Source organism: Squalius cephalus (assembly GCF_949319135.1).
Source record: "Squalius cephalus genome assembly, chromosome: 14".
NCBI lineage: Eukaryota > Metazoa > Chordata > Actinopteri > Cypriniformes > Leuciscidae > Squalius > Squalius cephalus.
In genome coordinates, this window is record NC_137135.1 from 6,945,875 (window position 1) to 6,965,432 (window position 19,558).

The window sequence follows — 19,558 nt, forward strand, 5'->3', positions numbered from 1 at the left end:
TTTCTCAGACATCTGTGTGTGGATCGTGCAAGGCGAAACCTGCGAAATGAAAGTCTCAAAATCCAAATGAATCAAATAGGATCGACTCAGAAACGAGTCAATGAATGCACGCGTGTCACCTGATCCACAAATACACATCTTACTTGTTGCATGCACAAATTCTGGCCTACATTAATACAAAACCGAGGTTTTGTATTAACAACTATGTCTCTATTTGTACAAAATGCTGCACATTCATGTGATTTTGGATTTTGCACACACAAGTTGTATTGTATTAGTTTAAATGTAGTGACGCACATTTGTGAATTTGTCAAATAGATGGGTAGTTGTGCACACATTAATAATTAGCACCAGGCCTATTCATTTGTAGTTGTTTGTGTGTGGGTTGTGAAATGCTTAAACACCGCGAAAAGAAAGTCTCAAAATCCAAATGAATCAAATGAGATCGACTCAGAGGAGACGTCAATGAATGCACGCGTGTCACCTGATCCACACATGCACATCTTCTGTGTTGCATGTGCAAATTATGATACACTAATACAAAGGAAAACATTTGTATTCACAAAATTGTCTCTATTTGTACAAATTGCTTCACATTCATTCAATTTTGAATTTTGCACACGCAAGTTGAAAGGCATGGATAAAACATTTCTGCAACATGTATCAAGTTCATTGATAAGTGTGCTTGCACTTGTTAATCTTTTTGATACTATAATCATCCCATAAAGTTATAAGATAATATACAGGTACATATGAACATATGATTTCACTGGCAAGAAGAAGAACCCTTTTCACTAGCCTGGGTGCCAGCCCGAACCCCGCCCACAACATTTTTTGGTCGGGAAGTTCGGTCTGGACTCGATCCGTTGAGGAGTAATTATGCTCGGCTCCTAGAAGGCCGAGCCAATCAAATTGCCAGGGCGGGCTTTAATCAGTGATGGACAGATGATCTGCGGTTACGTAATCACCCACGTCACCAAAGAGCGCTTGATTTGAATTAGTTTACAACAAAGACGACTGCAGCAGGAGAATTGAGATTTCACGAGTTCACACTTACAAATAAGTCAGATAGAATAAATGCGTAGGCTATATGAGATGTCACGAGTTCACACAAATAAGTAAGATAGAATAAATGCGTATATGACATGCTGTCCGAGGAGAGGGCTGTGGGCTCGGTAGCCATACTCCCCCGTGTTCCTGGTTGTGAGAGAACAAGACAAGAGTGAGGATTCGGGGTGGTGGAGGGACCGAGGGATGCTGAAAAACTGTCAAGGAGTGTTAGGTAAGTTGACAGAGTGAATATGCTTCCTCGGTAACGTTAGACATGGTATTGTTTGATGACAAGTTGATTGGATTGATTATTTGAACGTGCTCCTCCCGAACTTTGTTTATGAAACATCATATGTAGATTCCGCCATCGCGTCTGTTATAGAAGATATCCACAGCGCATTCATTTTAAAAGAGGAACAGAGAGCCGCGCCCGCGACATTTTGTTGGTTGAAAATATGAATGAAGAACATGCGTCATTTACTCCGTTGCTCTGATTGGTTGTAGGTCTATCCAATTGAGTGCAGAGCTTTTTTTTTCCTGGATCGGTTGAGACACGCCCCATAATCAAATCTCTATGGAGCGGTATCAGACTCACATTCTGACTAGAATATGAGTATGACGAAGTCAGGCTACCTTTTCACAGTGATTTCTGTAAAATAAATCATTTATCCAGTTGCATCATAATTTGGACTTTTAGTTTGTTTCATCACATGTGTCTTCATGGTCATGAGCATTATGAGTTAGTTTAGTTCAGCTGTGTTTAATTAGCACCTCGTTATCTGCAGTGCTTATGTTTCTGTGTGTCTGTTGTTCTTTGTCTGGTCTCATAATTATGTGTTTGGTTGCGTTTGTATTACCTTGTGTAATAATAAATTATCTTGGAAACTCTTCATCTTCATCTTCATCGACAGAGCGACCGTGACACGTAAATCCTGCAAAGTTTTTTATATTTCCTTTTGTTTTGTTTTTTTTGTTTTTTTTTTACATTTATAACACTATACATTGTATTATATTACAATTGCATCAAATTACAAAAAAAAAAAAAAAAAAAAAAAAAAAGTTACCGCTGTGATGGTTTTCTAATACAGTGACTGTGGGAGTGACGGATAAACTGACATCTTTCTCTTCTGACTGCCGTTATAAATCCCTCTCTATTTTTTCCCTCTTTTTGAAACTTGTGAAAACTCTATTGTGGAGTTTTTCTTTTGCCATTTGAGCAAATGGAAACACAAAAAAATATCTCATTCACCGCTATAGAAGTTTCCCCAAATATGACGAATTCTGCTTCTGAGAAACCCGGAAATCTGAAAAGGGTCTATGGCTAAAATGTGTCGACACTTTATATTGTCTTACATATTGTAAACATATTGTATTGTACGTAATTATCAAATTTATTATAATAATAATAATAATAATAATAAAAACATTTATTTATTTAAATGCAGAAATCAGATTTTTAATCTTATGTGTCAATATATATAGTTACTCTGAGGTCTTTAGAGGACAAAAATGTCTGTCAAAAAATAAACTAATAAACATTTGAAGTTTCGGAGCACAGATTAAATTCTGAAAACCCTCAATAAGAAGACTCTTGGAAGATTATTGTTGAAAAAAGTTACAAAAGTGAAAAAAGAAAGTTACAAGTTTAAATTTATGAAAATTATTTATATATATATATATATATATATATATAATATATAAAATGTATATTTAATAAAACATATTAAACTTAAAACTGCTACCAAATAAAAGCCATGAATATAAACAAGTTGTGTTTAAAAAAAAAATGCTTTCAGTGAGATTTTTGTTTGGGTTCAGTACTAAACTTTCCCCATTAAATGCCAGCACTGGTATAAACAGCGCTGGGATTTGTGATTTGCAGTACAGTAGAAACTTTCTCTATCAAATATTACACACACACACACACACACCATTTTTCTAGTAAATGCATACAAACCACACTGACTTCCACACGAATTATAGCTGCATCATTTATCCAGTTGATAAGCAAATACGCAGAAGAAGAAAGCATGAATAAAGGGAGTTTTTGCTTTATAGGCCAAACCTGAGAAAATGGCGCCATCTTGTGAAAAAGTCCAAATTAAAATTTTGTATCTTTACCAACAGAATAAAAGTGTTAAATGTTTGTTTGTTAAATGTCCCTGGGATAAAAAAAAAAAAAAAAAAAAGACAAAGAAATGTAGTTTTCTGTGGGGATATTTTTGTCCTTAAGGTACTGAGTGTAAATATTTTGTGTTACTAGTTTAAAATTGATTCATGAAAGAAAAAGATAAGAATAAAATAAGAAAATTCCAATAAAAAAAACACACGTGCCAAAATGGATGAATTTGGCATTAACACAGGAAACTAATTTTCAGTTTTGTCTTTGTCTTTTCTTTGTCTTTTCAGTTTTTTTTTTTTTTATATATCATTAACACAGGATTTTTTATTTTATGTTAAAAGACAAAAATGTCCTTAAGGACACACAAGGGTTAAGTTGGCTCTAAATTTTATATTTAAGTGTGATTGATCAATGAGACCCTTTTATTACAGTGTTGTTATTGAAGCATAATTTACTAAACTGAATTTATCTAGAAGCAGAATCAGATTTAACTGTGATTTTCTGCTGTAATAAACAGTTTAACTGGTAAGATCCTCAGAGGAGTTGTGCAGTGATTATATAAGAATGGAAAGACTGTGTCGTTGAAGGTGGATGTGAATGTGAGTAAATGTGTGTTAGTTACAGGATCAGAGAATGACACTGTTCCTCTGTCATAGTCCAGCTGAACTCTCACACGCTGAAGCTTCTGTTTAACAGTAAAGACAGTGACGGGTTGCTCTGGGGATTCTGAGCTGTATTCGCTGTCTATGTACTGCACACGCCAGACATTAGAGTTAAAGAAAACCGCTCCCTTCCTTTGGTTTGATGCTGTGGTTATTCCAAGACTCCATAGTGTATTGTCTCCAACCTCCACATCCCAGCAGTGTGTTCCTGAGTTAAAGCCCTCAGATCCCAGGACACACAGATACCAGTCAATCCTCTCTGGATTATCAGGAAGTGTTTTATATACATCACTGTACGACACACTGGTCAGATCAGCAGAGAGTGTGAGACGACGATGTGCTGTGTTTGGATCCAGAGTCAACGGAGCTGCAAAGAGAATAACATCAGATTACAGGATGAGATATGATTATAGAAATGTAAATGTACAAAAAAGACTTTGTTGAAAGAATTCATAAATGATAACAATGGTCTCTCAGTTACTGTCAGAATGGATTGAGGCTTCAGGTTTGATATCAGTATTCAATCAACACTATTGTATCCTAATACATAAATATAAACCATGAGGAATAGACTTTTCAGTTCAGATTGACTTTGTAATTATATGATTATTAAATATATTTCTATCAAATGTTGATGTTGTGTGTGTTTATATCTGAACTATCTTCTGCACTGGTGTCAAATCTGCTGAGACTCACTGTGTTGGACAGTTTCCAGCATCTTCTTCCAGACTCTGAACGGCAGGTTACCCAGATAACGCGACACATGAATCAAAGCTCCAGAACTCATCCGTGGATCCGGCTGTGAGATCTGGACTCTGAGGAACATTCAGGAGTCAGAACTGCAGTGAATTTGAGTTCAGATCCACTGAGAGAAGAGATACGAGCAGCTCACTCACCTTTCCATCGTGACTTTATAGTTCTGGAAAATATAGAGTTTGAATACATTTTAATATCTTATCAAACGCTCTCAGTGTCAATGAGTCTCTCTATACAAGTTGTTTTATGCACAAAGAATGAAGCCAGATGGATTTGTCACCTTTAGAAACGAGACGTCATTGTCTTTCATCATCTCCTCCATGTCTCTGATTGTGTGTGAAAGAGCTGAGATGTGTGTGTTCATCTCCTCCAGCTTCTCCTTCATCCTCTGCTTCTTCTGCTCCTCTTCCTCTCTCAGTGCAGTGATTGTAGCTTCTTCTTCGTCTCTGAGAAACTGATGAAGCTTCTCAAACTCTTCTTTAATCTGACGCTCTGTGTGCTCAGCTTGAGACTGAAATCAAATCACATTCACTTCAGTCAGCGCTGTATGAACACACACTCCACTAATGTCAATAATAAACTCTGTGTGTGAATGTTGAGTATTTAACTCTTTATATCCTCACCTTGATGTGTTCAATTGTTTCATCACACTTTTTCTTCATTTCTTCTCCATGTTTGAGCTTGTTTTGTAAGGACGTCAGTGCTGTATTAAATTCCTCCTACAGGTTAAGATGAAAATCTGTGAAACTTATGCAGCTTTAAGAGGTTTAAACATTGTATGTTTGGATGCTTTTATTGCTATATTATTCATATGTTGAATGGTTCATTCTCATGGAAGCATTTGTGTCTGAAAATGGCAGGAGATATATTTTTTTATTATTTGATTTGGAAATGATGAACATCAAGAAATCATGTTTTCATCAAACAAATATGTTTTTTGCAATGGCCAATTCTTAATTATTATATCCATGCATTTATAAATGAGTGGTTGTGTAAATAAAAATACAGAAAGTGAAAGAATGGTAGTATTAATCATTTTTGGTGTGTCTTGTAATAAATCATATTATTAATGAAAAAAAAAAAGATAACCCATGACATTTCTATTTTTAAATTATGTTTTACTAACAAAGTTCGGGAGAAGTAGTTCAGATAATTAACCTAATTGTCATGGGAGGAGTTCATCCAGTCAACTCAGTTAACATCAGGAGGTGTAAGTTATATACAGCAGTTTTTACCACTATTATGACAGTTTTCCAGCATCACTCCACCACCCCATCTCCTCACTTACAAGTCCTGTCCCAAACCTGGGATGGGGAAGCACTCTGGGTTCAGGCCAAATTCCACTCGGACAGCACGCCAAATACACATATCCTTTATCTAATTATATGTAACTCACACAAAATATGAAGGGCTTCCCTCTCTATACACTGTGCACAATTATTAGGCAAGTTGTATTTTTGAGGATTCATTTTATTATTGAACAACCACAGCTGCTCTCAATCAATCCAAAATGTTAATAAACCTCAAACCTGAATATTTAAGGAAGTAAAAGTGAGGTTTTGGCTTTCTTAGGACAATATCTATGTGTGCACAATTACTGGGCAACTCTTAGTGTGCAGATTTATTATGCAGAAAAATGAAAAAATATCCCATCTCACTTGTTTATTTTTATCTGTTAAAGTGAGAATAATAAACAAACAACTCAATTTACAGATAAACATTTCTGACATTTAAAGAAACGAATAAGTGACCAATATAGCCAGCCTTCTTTTCAATAACAGTTATAAGCCGTCCATTCATGGAGTCTGTCAGTTTCTTGATCGGTTGATGATCAACTCTTTGTGCAGCAGACACCATAGTCTCCCATACACTGTTCAGAGAGGTGTACTGTTTTCCTTCACCGTAAATCTCCCGTTTTAAGAGGGACCCACAAGTTCTCAATAGGGTTTAGATCAGGTGAGGAAGGGGGCCATGTCATTATTCTTTCATTTTTAAGGCATTTACTGACTAGTACATTGATGCATGCGATGGAGCATTGATAAAAATCATGGTCTTCTTAAAGGATACAGACTTTTTCTTGTACCACTGCTTGAAGAAGTATCTTCTGAAAACTGGCAGCAGGTTTGGGAGTTCATTTTGAACTCCCAAACATCTTCAACCCGAAAAGGTCCAACTAGCTCATCTTTAATAATAGCAGCCCAAACCAGTACCCCACCCTCCACCTTGCTGTCGTCTGAGTCGACGTGGAACTCTGTGCTCGTTACTGATCCAGCCGTGGGCTCATCCATCTGGTCCGTCAAGACTCACTCTCATCTCATCAGTCCATAAAACCTTTGAAAAATCTGTCTTTAGATATTTCCTGGCCCAGTCTTTACGTTTCAACTTATGTTTCTTGTTCAGTGGTGGTCGGGTTTCAGCCTTCCTAACCTTGGTCATGTCTCTGAGCACTGAACACCTCGTACTTCTGGGCACTCCAGGTAGATTGCAGTTCTGGAATATTACTGTCATGATTCATGAATGTGTTTCCCTGTCTTGTACCATGTTAGCAGTTCCCCGTTATGTTGATTAGTCTCCCCAGGTGTTTCTTATTAGCCACGCCCCTTGTTATCTTGTTTAACTTGTTTATCTTTGTATTTAAACCTCTGTGCTTCAGTTGTTGTTTGTCGGTCGTTGTAGCTTGTAGGTGTTTCCTGTTCCTGTCCTGAGTTCCTTGTTCTGTTGTTTTCCCTGGATTACCTGTTTGTTTCCTTAAAGTAGTGCTTGCATGTGGATTCTCTCTCTGCTTCGTCCTTGCCTCATCGTTACAGAACGACCGACCAACCATGAATCCAGCAGCACAGATTATGTGTCTCCGTCAAGGAGATTGACCCATTCTGGAGTACGTGAGAGACTTTATCGCTCTGGCAAATGTAACTTCTATGGACTCTCTGTGCCTCATGATTTTTTTAGAGGGGGACTATCAGAGCCATTCGGGTTTGCCATGCCACTGCACAATCCCCATTGGACTTTAGAATGTTATATTTACTTGGCCCTGCAATTGAGTGGTTCTGTATATGCTGTGGGGATCATGGAGGATAAACATGGTACTCCCACATTAGCCCTCATTCCACAGCCTCGTTCCGTCACGTCTGCCGATCCAGAGACTGTTCACGTCACGTCTGCCGATCCAGAGACTGTTCACGTCAAGTCTGCCGATCCAGAGACTGTTCACATCACGCCTGCCGAGCCAGAGTCTCTGGACAAGATGGCCGCCGCTGAGCCAGTCTCCGGACAAGATGGCCACCGCCGAGCCAGAGTCTCCAGACAAGATGGCCGCCACCAAGCCAGTGTCTCCGGCCAAGAGCCATCTTGGCCGGAGACACTGGCTCGGCGGCGGCCGCCATCTTGGCCGGAGACACTGGCTTGTGGCGGCCATCTTGTCCGGAGACTGGCTCAGTCTCTTTCTCACATCCTGAAGAGAAAGTGACGGTGGAAAATGTCTGGGAGAAAGCACACGAGGGCTAGCTGTACATCACGGAGCTCCAGACAGTTTTTTGTCACGACTTCTCCGTTTCTGACCACGTCCAGACTTCTTCAGAAGCTCGTCTTCGGCGCTGGATGCAGCTTTCTTCCCCTGAGAGACAGCGTCAGGAAAGCAGCGTGGCCTGCTGTCCCTGTCAGGGCAGGGCCTCTGACTCTTCAAGCCATGACGATGCTTCGGCCACGGCTATCTTGGTCTCACCACCGGTTCATGCTTGCACCGAACAGCAGCAGAAGGGACAGCTTATTTCAAACTTATTTAAACATAACATGACAAAAATGTATGAAACTTGAATTGCTCTGTTTGTAAGTTAACTCGAACTCTCCCGCCATCTAGAAGTGATCATCGCATGTGCCCTTCGCTATAATGGCCTTGTGGAAGGGCCCTTTGTGAAGGGAAACAGTTGTTCACTTTCGTTTGGAGCACCCCTACAAATGGCCCGACGTGCCCTTCAAGGGTGCAAAAACACCATTTTGAATGTGCCCTTGATGATAGGCTTCTTGCAGAAGGTTGGCTGAAGGAAAAGATTCAGAATGAATGACTTCCAAACGGCGCCCTATAGAAAAGGAAGCCCCACATATTTTGCACGATTGAACATCATTGGCCTGTGTTACTGCAGTGATTAAATAAGGCTGTGGTGAGCAGGACGAGGCGGAGGCCGAGAACGGCGCAAGGCCAGTGGTGTGATTGCTGATGAGTGACACCTGCGGACCACACCGGTCTTGTATCTCTCACGGAGGAGCGGAGGCATAAAAGGAGGAGCGACGATCGTGAAGGGTGAGAGAGGACCAGGCCTGGACTGTTTTATTTGATATTTTGTTTTATTATGTGTGGTGGCCAGGGGTGTAGCAACCGGGGGGGACGGGGGGGACACGTCCCCCTCACTTTTAGAAACAGGTGAATCTGTCCCCCGCATTTTTTTTTTTTTTTTTTTTTTTTTGACCCAGCGAGCGCCAATATTTCTGCCCGTGTTCTCAGACTTGAGTGAACTAACATTCAGTCAATCACAGCGCGAATCATCTCTGCGTGTCTGTCATGAGCTTCAAATCTCTTGTTGCTCTTGCAATTTTCGTTCTTTGTGTTCCTACTTTGTTGTTTGGCCGTCTGGGGTAAAATGAACCCCAGAAAAAAAGCAGAGGACGATTACATCCTTTTTTCAAACACGCAGAATTGTAGTTCTACTACTTGCCCAACTGGACAAATGCCCTGATTAAAACAATTTTTTATCTAAAAATAAAAAATAACCAGGGAATCACAAACGTGAGGATGATTCTGTTTTATTTAATTTAATGTAACTGGCGATTGATAGCCCATAGTTGATAATAATATAGGCCTAATGTGCGCTGTTGAGGCTCGCGCAGTTATAACATATTTTAGTTAAGAAACAATATCGGCTACACACTACCAGCTGTTTTCCTGAATGCCATCAAGATTGAAACCGTGACTGGTTTCATAACAATTCAATAAACAAATAGTTAAAATTAAGTCACTTACATTTTAGACACAATGACTGTTTTTGTTCTGTTCCAGCAGCGAAAATAGTTCCAAACAAAGATCACCGCCGAACCATCGCGCATCTCACAGCAACACTTGTTGCATTACTGAATGATTCAGCGTTTTGAACGAATCGGTTGAGTCAAAGATTCAATTACCCATTCATAAACTGCCCCATTCTGAATAAATCATCCGTTTGAACGAATCGTTTGAATGAATGACTCAATGACTCGCTCATTAAGATGGTCGCTTACCGCCTCCTACTGGCGGTTTAGTTTCATAAAGTATCATTCTTTTCAACATTTTCTTATTTGTATATTCAAAAATATTTAAAATAATCCAAATAAACAGTTATACTTTTTCAATGTAAATTATTTAATTTGATTGGTAACAGCCTAGTGTCTTATTTTTATTGAATATATTGATCAAATTTAAGAATTTGAAAGGAAAGGTGGAGCATACATTTAGGCCGTAGACTGTAAAAAATAGATTTAGGCTAATAAAATTAGGGGGACAATGCCCTTTATAAAGGTATAAAAAAATGGTGTTTTCAAACAGTAATGTAATGAAACATTGACAATTTAAGTTTGAAGGGAGTAAATTAAACGGAGTAATGTAAAGTAAAGTCTCTGTTTAGGCTATTAAGGAAATGTAATTTTGCCAAAAAAAAGAACTTTTATTTTAAATAAATGTTCATTTTAAATCAGCCTTCAGTGTGATATGTTACCATATTAGCATACTTAACACTGAGTATTTGAATAATTGTAATGTGATGATCAGATGCAGATATCTAAATCAGAGAATATCATCGGGCGGTTTGCGGGTGGATTATGGACTCGGGTGACTCAAAGTGCACCAGATTAATGAATTTATCTTTAAAATGTACAAAATTTTCTGTATATGATAATCTACAAAAAAATACACATTTAATTATCTTATTATTAAAATTGTAATGTAATGAACTGTAATGAACATCACCTTTGGGTCACATACTATGGTCACATACAGCTTTTGTCCCCCCCACTTTTATAATGGCTGCTACGCCCCTGGTGGTGGCAGTTATCCGTGTTTATTTATTTATTAAAGTTCACCAGTTCTCGCCTCCTTCTTCCCATAACAACGAACTACATTACAAAGGCTTCAATAGTATTTGGAATAAGCGTTAGCAAATGCAATGTCGAAGTGAACTGAATCGAAAGGGAACTGTTTATGTTTTTAGCACTGTATTTAGCATATGGCATGAGAGACATTTTGTCTTACCTTGTAAGATGGAACCACTTCACTGATGGGTCTGAATGTGTGATTGGTGTGTTTCTCTGAGTCTCTGCACACTAAACACACAGGCTGTTTGTCCTCCAGACAGAAGAGTTTGAGTTTCTCACTGTGTAAACTGCAGATCTCCTCAGATCCTGATGAACGTTTCTCATTTCCCTCCTTTATCAATGAATCACACAAGTTTTTTAACACGAGATTAACTGGAGGATGTTCATTTGAGGATCTTCTCCTGCAGAGAGGACACTCCTGAGTTTCCTTAGTTTTCCAGAACTGTTGTAGACACTCTTTACAAATACTGTGACTACAGGACAGAAAAACAGGAACCTTGAAGATTTCACAGCAAACAGGACAAGAAAGCTCTTCCACAGATTCTGAATCCATTTCCTCGTCTTGTAAAAGATCCAATGATCTACAATTTACTTTCACTTTCTGAACGCTGGTTTGAAAAGTAAATAACTATTACAATCAAAATCTAATCTGGGTTCATTCAGAAATACACAAAAATCCTAATATAATGTGTCCTCCTCTGTTCTTCACAACTCGTTTTAGCTTTCAGTGAAAATGAAAGATAGAAATAATGACTAGTCACTTCCTGTTAGGTTCTGTAAAAGGGTGGAGTTTCTGAAGACTTACTGGATACTGGATATTATTTTATTTGTGCTTTCAAGCAAACTCTGGACTAATGAACTTAATAAAGAGTCTGTAGCATAAAATAAAAGAACATCATAGGCATTAGTATTATTATTTTATAGTTATGTTATTATTTTATAATATTATATAATTATTTGTTCCGGTCCTTAGGGAGTCCCTAATGCTTATGAGCTGTCTAAACACTGATAATATATTTTTTTTTTTTTTTAGATTTAAAGTTTTACGTTTTAAAAACTTTAACCTAATTTAGGCTTTTATTATAAGTTCAGTTATATTAGTTGTTATTGCTTCATAATCTTTGATGCCAACAGTCATTATTGTCTATAAAATGTATGAATCCATTCAAATCCGTCATTTTTAATATTGACTTCAATTGTGTGTAGATACTGACTTGTTGTAAAACAACAACAACAACATAGTATTATCATGGTAGCTACTTTAGGCTCTTTTTGATGTAATCGTAACTGAACTAAATACTGCAATAAGTAAAAAGACTAAAAAATATATTTGGTGCGCCAGTTTATTTTGTCTTTGTAGTTTGATAGGGCCAACTTGCCAGTGGTATGTGTGAGAGAACTGGAGATCTGTAATTTCGATCAGGCAGTATTTTAGACAGTTGAAGTGAGGTCCTCAGAGCGGAAGCGCATGTAATGTGACGACGAATATTGCGCGCGTGAGCTGCAGTGAAGTACTGTACGTAAGTTTTATTTGTATTTCCCCCTGATATAAAGTGTTTTATTCCACCTTATAATACATAATTTAGTGACAATATCGGTTCTTTTATCGCATTAATCAGTTTTAAAGAACCAACAATATTAAACTCTATACATATGTATCTCCAAAGAAGCACATAAGCTGATCTAATGCTTTAGTTTGTTATCATTTGATTTTAATAGCATGTTATCACTGAATATAAAAGAGAGGCTAGTTGGACACCAAAACACTGGCTTTCTCCAAACCTAGTGATTTGCCTTCACAGACAGTATGATTCATCTTAGTCTCAAAGCCTAGTGAACCTAAAATACATTTTTGGACTCAAAACCTTGTGAACTGCCTACTTGGGCAGCGTTTTCGTGCCGTTAGTGTCAGGCTGCGTATCTAGATGCATTTTGCTGTGTAATATAATGAGCTGACTACATAGATAACATTTTGGGGCATCACAGTCTAAGTTAATGAGCTAATAGAGGACCCAGCACACATCTACACTACTATGGCCAGTGCAAACATTCGGTCTAGGCAGAGCCGGCTTCAGACTGCGCTCAGCAGGGGGGCATTTATTTTCAATGGGTGGGCACTAGGTATGGGGACTTTTTTTCGGATATCAGATATCCTTTATTTATTATTGCTACTGCCTTTTCTGTTAGCTATTACCATGAAGTGATGCAAGTTGCAACCCATACAATAAACACATAAACCATTACACATTGTTGCAAGACGTGCAACTCTTAAGAAATTTGATTAAATAAGGGTTAAATAGGCCTATACAAAAAAATTACAAGACCGACTCTGACCACAGCTTTATTATAAACAAAGCAAACGAACATGCTCACAGTCTCTCACTGACAGGTCAGGATAGTAGTTTAACTGCTATCTCACTGGCGGAAGAGAGAAAAAAAGCTACACATCTTTATTCTGCTTTGCTCTAACATAAGCGTTCACAGTAGCCTACTATTAAAAAAGCATCATGTAACGTTAGTTACCTTCATCAAAACAAATTAAAAACACCCACAACATACACAGAGATTATTCTACAATTTCCATTTACAAGGAAATATAGGCTAAAACAGCTGTTTCTCCACGGCGGGAGTGACATTTCAGGACAATGGACAGCGCAAAACTGAACTAAATAGGCCTACTAAACTATTATTAGTCTCATCATCACAACATAACGTGACAACACAATATAGTGAACTTTGACAGTACATAATGCCAGTTAGATAAATACACTAACAACCGGCCAGCATGAAACTTTAAATTTAACTTGCAGTTAGAAGAGCTGAAGACGCCGCTTGTGAGCTGATTGGAACTTCCTGAGAACAGCGTCCTTCCATTCACCACAACACTTTTTTGTTAAGTCCTTCTCGAATGCAAGTTGAACTAGTCTGGCCTTTCTTGTGTGAAGCATGCTCCTTCTGTGTTCTGAAAACACATTTTTGAGCGTGGAGAACGAATTTTCGCAGGTCGCGGTAGAAGCACCAAATACCAAAGCCAGTTGGAGTGCCGTCAACGCAGTGGGCATCGCCTTAAGCGTTTTGTAATGTTTGGACAACAGTCTCTGAACTGTCCATTTCTCCTCTGAGTCGTCTTCCATTTGGGACTGGAGAAATCGACGTGCGACGCAGAACTCCGACTCCACTATCTCCATTCCTGCTAAATCCATAATGTGTTTGAGTTTTTTCACATCCAGAAAACTTTTATTTTCTGGGTCAAGAGCTTCCAATGCACTTATCAGCTTCCCATTGCGCTTGCTGAAACGCACATCCATTTCTCCAAGTACGGCATCAATTGCACTGAAAAAAAGTCTCTTCAGCTCTGACTTGTCGTTATTTGTGTCGTTTTGTCCCACACTCTCCTCAAGAACGTACTCCTCCAGGTTCCTGTTCATAACACGTCTCCTTTTGCTGGGTTGTATGGGCTCGTTGTTGTTGGTAGCAGTACTCCATAGCTCGGTAAATGCATCATCGCATCTCAGATCACGAACACAGTCTATCGCACTGTGCACGAGTTTCACTGCATTCAGTAGGTCCATTTCCTTCGCCTGTAGCTGTTTGTTAGGCGAGTCCAGAAGCAGTAATATCTTGTGCACACTATGTCCAATGAACACAAAGCTGCGCTCCTTTATCTGGTGTAAAAGGCCAGTTGCCAGCACTCTCACTTCTGATCCAAAGGCCCGAGAGCTGCTCGTCTTTGACAGTACCGCAATGATATCCTCCAAGTTTTTAAGGATCACAGAGACCGTTGCTAGATGGCCTGTCCAGCGTTGGTCAAGGAGGCGCTTCAGGGTATCACCTTTATAGTGAGTGGAAACGGTGGGCTTTCTCAGGAAATTATAAAGCATGCCACACACATTAAAGAAGTCACCAATTGCTTCTTCAGCCGACAGAGCATGGACGACCACAAGGTGCAGCTGGTGGTTAAAGCAGTGGATGTAAGGGATTTCTCTGCCAAGTCTATCCTGTAGCAGTTTTTGGACTCCTCCGTGTTTCCCAGACATGAGGGATGCACCGTCATAGCACTGACTCAATATCTTTGCACTGCTGAGCCCCGCTTTTTGAAGTTCTTGTAATATGGTGTCAGTGAGTGTCCCTGCGTCCCCAGCTTCTGCAGTGGCCATGGTAAGCAGACGTTCTGTCACCTTACAACTGTCCTCTGATATGAACCGGATGACTATTGAAATGTTCTCACACCCAGTGGAGTCACGAGTCCCGTCAACTTTGATCGTGAACCACTGCGAGCCTATGTCACGTACAATAGCATCCGTTATGACACTGCTCATTGCCTCAAGTAGTTCGTTTTGTATTTCGTGACATGTGTATGTTGCGTTGCGAGGTATTGTTTTCACGACTTTAACCAGCTGCTGGTCTTTCCGGAGGGTGTATTCAAATAGAGAAAGGAACAGTCCACTCCCCCCCTCTGACATACTATCAAAGGCATCTAGCTTACCTCTCAAAGGTAGTTGATTTGTTGCCAGAAACTCCAAAATGTCAATAATGGCAGACATGTAGTATCGGTTCCTTGAAAGCTGCTCTGTGTTAATCAATTTGGAAATCTCTGTGTCCGTCTCTGTGCGTTTCCCTCGTTCCCTCCAAGCCGCAACGCATGTCAGGTGCTCTTTGGAAGTGGCATGTTTATGGAAGCCTTTGTTGGATTCGTTTGCATGCTTCCAGTTGCAATATCCCTTTGTGATAAAAACTGAATCAACATTGGTATATGCTGTCGCTGACCGAAATTTCCTACAAGGAAAACAAAAAGCGCTGTCTGTGTTCACAGAGTATTCCAGCCAGTCTCTTCCATGGTACCATGTACTCACAAATGAGCGTTTTTTCCCATTATAAAGGCGGCTTGGATACTTGTCCAGTTTCACCTGGTTGGGCTTTTTGTCACCGAGATCCTCAGGTGGACCTTGAGGTGTAGGAAGGTCTGGTCCAAATGTAGTGGAGCTGGAGCTACAGGTGCTAGCTTGGGAAGCTGCGATGTTAGCGGCCACGCCGCCGCCGACCACGGAGTCACAAATAGCCGGGCTGTTGTCGTTGTCTTGTTGTATGGGGTCAGCAGAATCGTTAATCGACGTGGAAGGAGAAACTGTGGTTTTGAACCATTTTCTAATGTCCATTTTTGGACAGTTTTCATCTGTTTGCTTTGTTTTGAATGCAGCCAGGAATATTGCGCCAACTGATTTCATTCATGTATTAACGTGCAAGTGATTGGGGGGGCGGCAGGGGGGTTTCCTCACTGTGGTTTTATGTTGGCTAAGCGCTTTATTATATTTTCAGCTAATGAGCAGTTTGTTGACATATTTTTATTATTTCTCACTAAAATGTAAATTAAACTGATATTATTTTGTAAATTATATCATAATTCAATTTGGGGGGGGCATAAAAGACATTTTGGGGGGCATTGCCCCCTAATGCCCCCCCATACCGCCGGCAGTGGGTCTAGGTAAAGATAGGCAGCTAAAGTATGTTTTGAGACTCAGCAACTCTGTCTAAGATGTCATAATATATTTCACATTTAGCTTTCCATTTGGCTTACATATGTTTATACTGTCTTCGCTGATTATCACACAGTGATGTTTAACCACTATTCTTAAAATTGAAGAATTGAAGATTAGAATCTAATCTGGGGGATTTTTCCTAAGAAACAAGTGGACATAAATGGGCATTAAAGCATAAATTCTTTTTTTTTGTGGCATTTTTGCCCCGATCAGCACTGATCTCATACATATCTTCTCTGCTATCAAATTGATGGGAATTCATTGTAGCAACAGAGACTTTGAATCCCTGCACATATTATAGTCATTTACAGGTCCACTGTCAGAAAAGCAAGGACCATAAAACTAGCTATGTTTCCATCCAAAGTTGCTAAATTAAAGGAGAACTCCGGTCAATTTTAACATTGATTTTAACATCCAAAGTAGTCGATTGCCGAGTTCACGCGCGTGATCATAGGTACTAAACCTATGCGCGTGAACTCGGCAATCGACTACTTTGGACTTCACCCGAAAACAGGAAGAAAACACAGGTATTTGCGCTGGCTTAAATAACATCATTTTTATACATTTCTTTCACATCTACTGCAGTCAGATTCACTCGTGTTCACTCTGAAGGAATCACTCACATTTTCTGTGCACTTGTAATGACACATCAAGGATGTTAAGAGGCTAAAAGCAGGTTTAGTACTTGCCCCATTGAAGTCAACAGGGTGCAAATTTTAAAAATAGAATAACTCGGTGTAGGCAACACCGATTTTTGTCGTTGTTCTCTGTATTGACAGCACTCCAAATGTACAAAAAAATGAGCTCAATGTTAACATTGACCGGAGTTCTCCTTTAACTTATGTGCATAATTGGAGTATCGCATAAAACATTTGCAGATCGTTTCCATCCAGTGAGCCAAGGAGAACAAGATTGTCACTTCTTGATAAACTGGCACTAAATATCACCAAGAAAAAAGGAAATTGCTGCAGTAGGAGAAGCCACTATATAATATTTTGTCTCAGATGCTGTGCAACGAGATCGGTCCGCTTTTATAATTTATCCACAATTGTGCATCTTGGTGTTTCCATCCAGCGTTATTTTATGAGATATTCCAAAATTCGCATAAAAATAGGTGGATGGAAGCATAGCTACTGTTATTTCACACATTTTTCCCCTCCTGTCGTCATTTACAGGGTCTTTTGAGGCACTATGGCGTTTAACTTCGGACAAGCGGGCACTGGGGGCTTCAGCTTTGGACCCCCCAAAACTACGGCTGCGGCCCCGACGGGCTTCGGGCTGCAGACCAGCGCTCCTGCAACAGGGGGGGGGCATACACTAGAGACATACACTGTTTTCTCTTACTGCATACGCCATCTTTACACTGGTACAGTTACAGCAACACCAAATGATTACATGACCAAGAAGACAGGGGTCGGCGTGACTGGGACTCGTACTTTATTAAAAATAAAGCAAAACAAACAAAAGTCATGCACAACGCGCAGTCACCGTGGCAACCGCGACGGCACAAAACAGTTCAAAAATGAGAGCTCGGATCCACCGGTTTTCTTTCTCTGCGTCCAATTTTCTCTCCAGTCTCTCTCTCGTTCCAGCGAGCGGCTTATAAGCGGTCTCTCCACACGGATCACAGCAATAAGACACAGGTGATCGTCATTTGCACTTGACCTACTTGTCTCTACTCTCGTCTCTTCTCTCTCCCATTACAGACCGTGCTGAACCACGCCCCCCTCGCCACAAAAAGCATGTCATTATAAAAATAGAACTTGGCCTCATCCATGAACATTATTTTTCGATTCCCGTCTGACTGATTTACATCCACGGTGGAGTTTAAAACGACAGTTCCCATCATTCCACGATCCTTCACATCGTCATCAAGCTACGCCGTTGTTGTTGTTTGGAATGTAGCGCCCTCTAGCGGCAAAAAATTCTTGCATATTGTAGCTTTAACAAATAACACAATTTTCACCAAATTGGGACACCACAGACACCATTTGTCCAAGTACTGAACGTAAAAATGACAAACACTGGATCACAGCAAGCAACCTTTTCTGTGGACCCAATGAGCTTTGCATTTACGACAACCTAAACACAATCATCAACAAGCAGACTACACAAAAAATATCCTGGTTGATTTGTCCACAAGCACCCCATTTTGACATAAGAAAGCCTGCTGTACAAATACAGCAGTCATCGAGCAATTGCGGACTTTTTAAATTGGCTTTTGCAACATAACACATAATTACGTGTTAACACGCAATTTATGCGAAACACACAATTTACGCATTAACACGTAAATGACGTGTTAATGCGTAAATTGGAAAAAAAAAATACTATTTTCAATGTATACAACCCACCGTAATATGTTTAACAGGGTTTATTAAAACCGAAAGTAAGCTATGTTTTGTGCTGTTTGTTTTCACAGTTACTTGGAAAGAAGTGTAATATATAATTTGGAAAGAATTTTGTTATGGATTCCCATCTCTGTATTTACTATACGTTGCGCATCACAAGCGTGCACCCAACTGAAGATGCCAGGTGACGTAGGCTCATCGTATCCATTAGGTAAGTGCTTGTTCACAATCTCATGATTAAATACAATAAAACAAAGGTGTTGTAGCCAATTTGAATGTGTTTTATGTTTTTTGTTGGTGGTTAAGTTGCATGAGGGTGATGCTCTTCCACCTGCACACCAGGGGGCATAGGCAGGGCATCACAGTGGTTGTGGAGGCTATATGACGAAGTTACAGGTGAATAGGGAGAGGGAATTACGATCTGGGAAGCCACACAGTTTTTCAACCGTGCATGCATGCATGTGTGTGATGGATTTTGTCATGTCCAGCTATTATCATCATGTTTAATGTTGCTTGCATACTTACGAGCTCAAGTTACATCAGCAATGCGAGCAGCAGTGTTTGTAAGTCATTTTACTCTGCATAAAATAAAGTGAAAATCGAATGCCATGGCAGATCTGATTTCTTGCACCGTACGAGTTGGAGACGACTTCAAATTCCCTCAAGTGTTTTTTTTTGTGGTATGATCGCCACTACATTAAGTTGAAAAACTACGCTTCAATGGACGGATCGCGCGGATGTTGGAGGGCAGAAGCACAGCGCTCCAGCTGATTTCAATGAGTGAACGCCGACAGGAGAAATTGGACACTGAGAAATGAAAGTGGGCTAAAGCAACACTGGAGAATAACGGTAGGATTGTTTTGGAATTGTTATAAGCTGTGTGGAAGAGATTGGACTTCTCACAATCAGGATATAGGTAAATCCTGTTTCAATTCTAAAATAAAGCCTTCGGCAATTGTCTAA

At 39.6% G+C, this 19,558-nt stretch overlaps 1 protein-coding gene across 1 annotated transcript; it reads right to left on the bottom strand.

The window, feature by feature from the left end:
• Nucleotides 1-3,473: 3,473 nt before the first annotated feature.
• LOC307170976 (nuclear factor 7, brain-like) lies at nucleotides 3,474-11,449 on the bottom strand. Its single transcript, XM_079892314.1, has 6 exons — nucleotides 10,865-11,449; nucleotides 5,214-5,309; nucleotides 4,871-5,101; nucleotides 4,731-4,753; nucleotides 4,531-4,649; nucleotides 3,474-4,201 (listed from the first exon to the last, which is right to left on the bottom strand). Exons 1-6 carry the CDS (start codon nucleotides 11,258-11,260, stop codon nucleotides 3,660-3,662), a joined length of 1,407 nt encoding a protein of 468 aa, XP_079748440.1. The 5' UTR covers nucleotides 11,261-11,449; the 3' UTR covers nucleotides 3,474-3,659.
• Nucleotides 11,450-19,558: the final 8,109 nt, after the last annotated feature.

What these genes read in the sequence shown, in the direction of transcription:
- LOC307170976 (XM_079892314.1), bottom strand. Translation starts at nt 11,260, where the DNA reads ATGGATTCAGAATCTGTGGAAGAGCTTTCTTGTCCTGTTTGCTGTGAA. An exon ending in AAGTGGTTCCATCTTACAAG is followed by an intron (nt 5,310 to 10,864) that starts GTAAGACAAAAT and finishes CTTAACCTGTAG; the next exon opens with GAGGAATTTAATACAGCACT. An exon ending in ATGACGTCTCGTTTCTAAAG is followed by an intron (nt 4,754 to 4,870) that starts GTGACAAATCCA and finishes TATATTTTCCAG; the next exon opens with AACTATAAAGTCACGATGGA.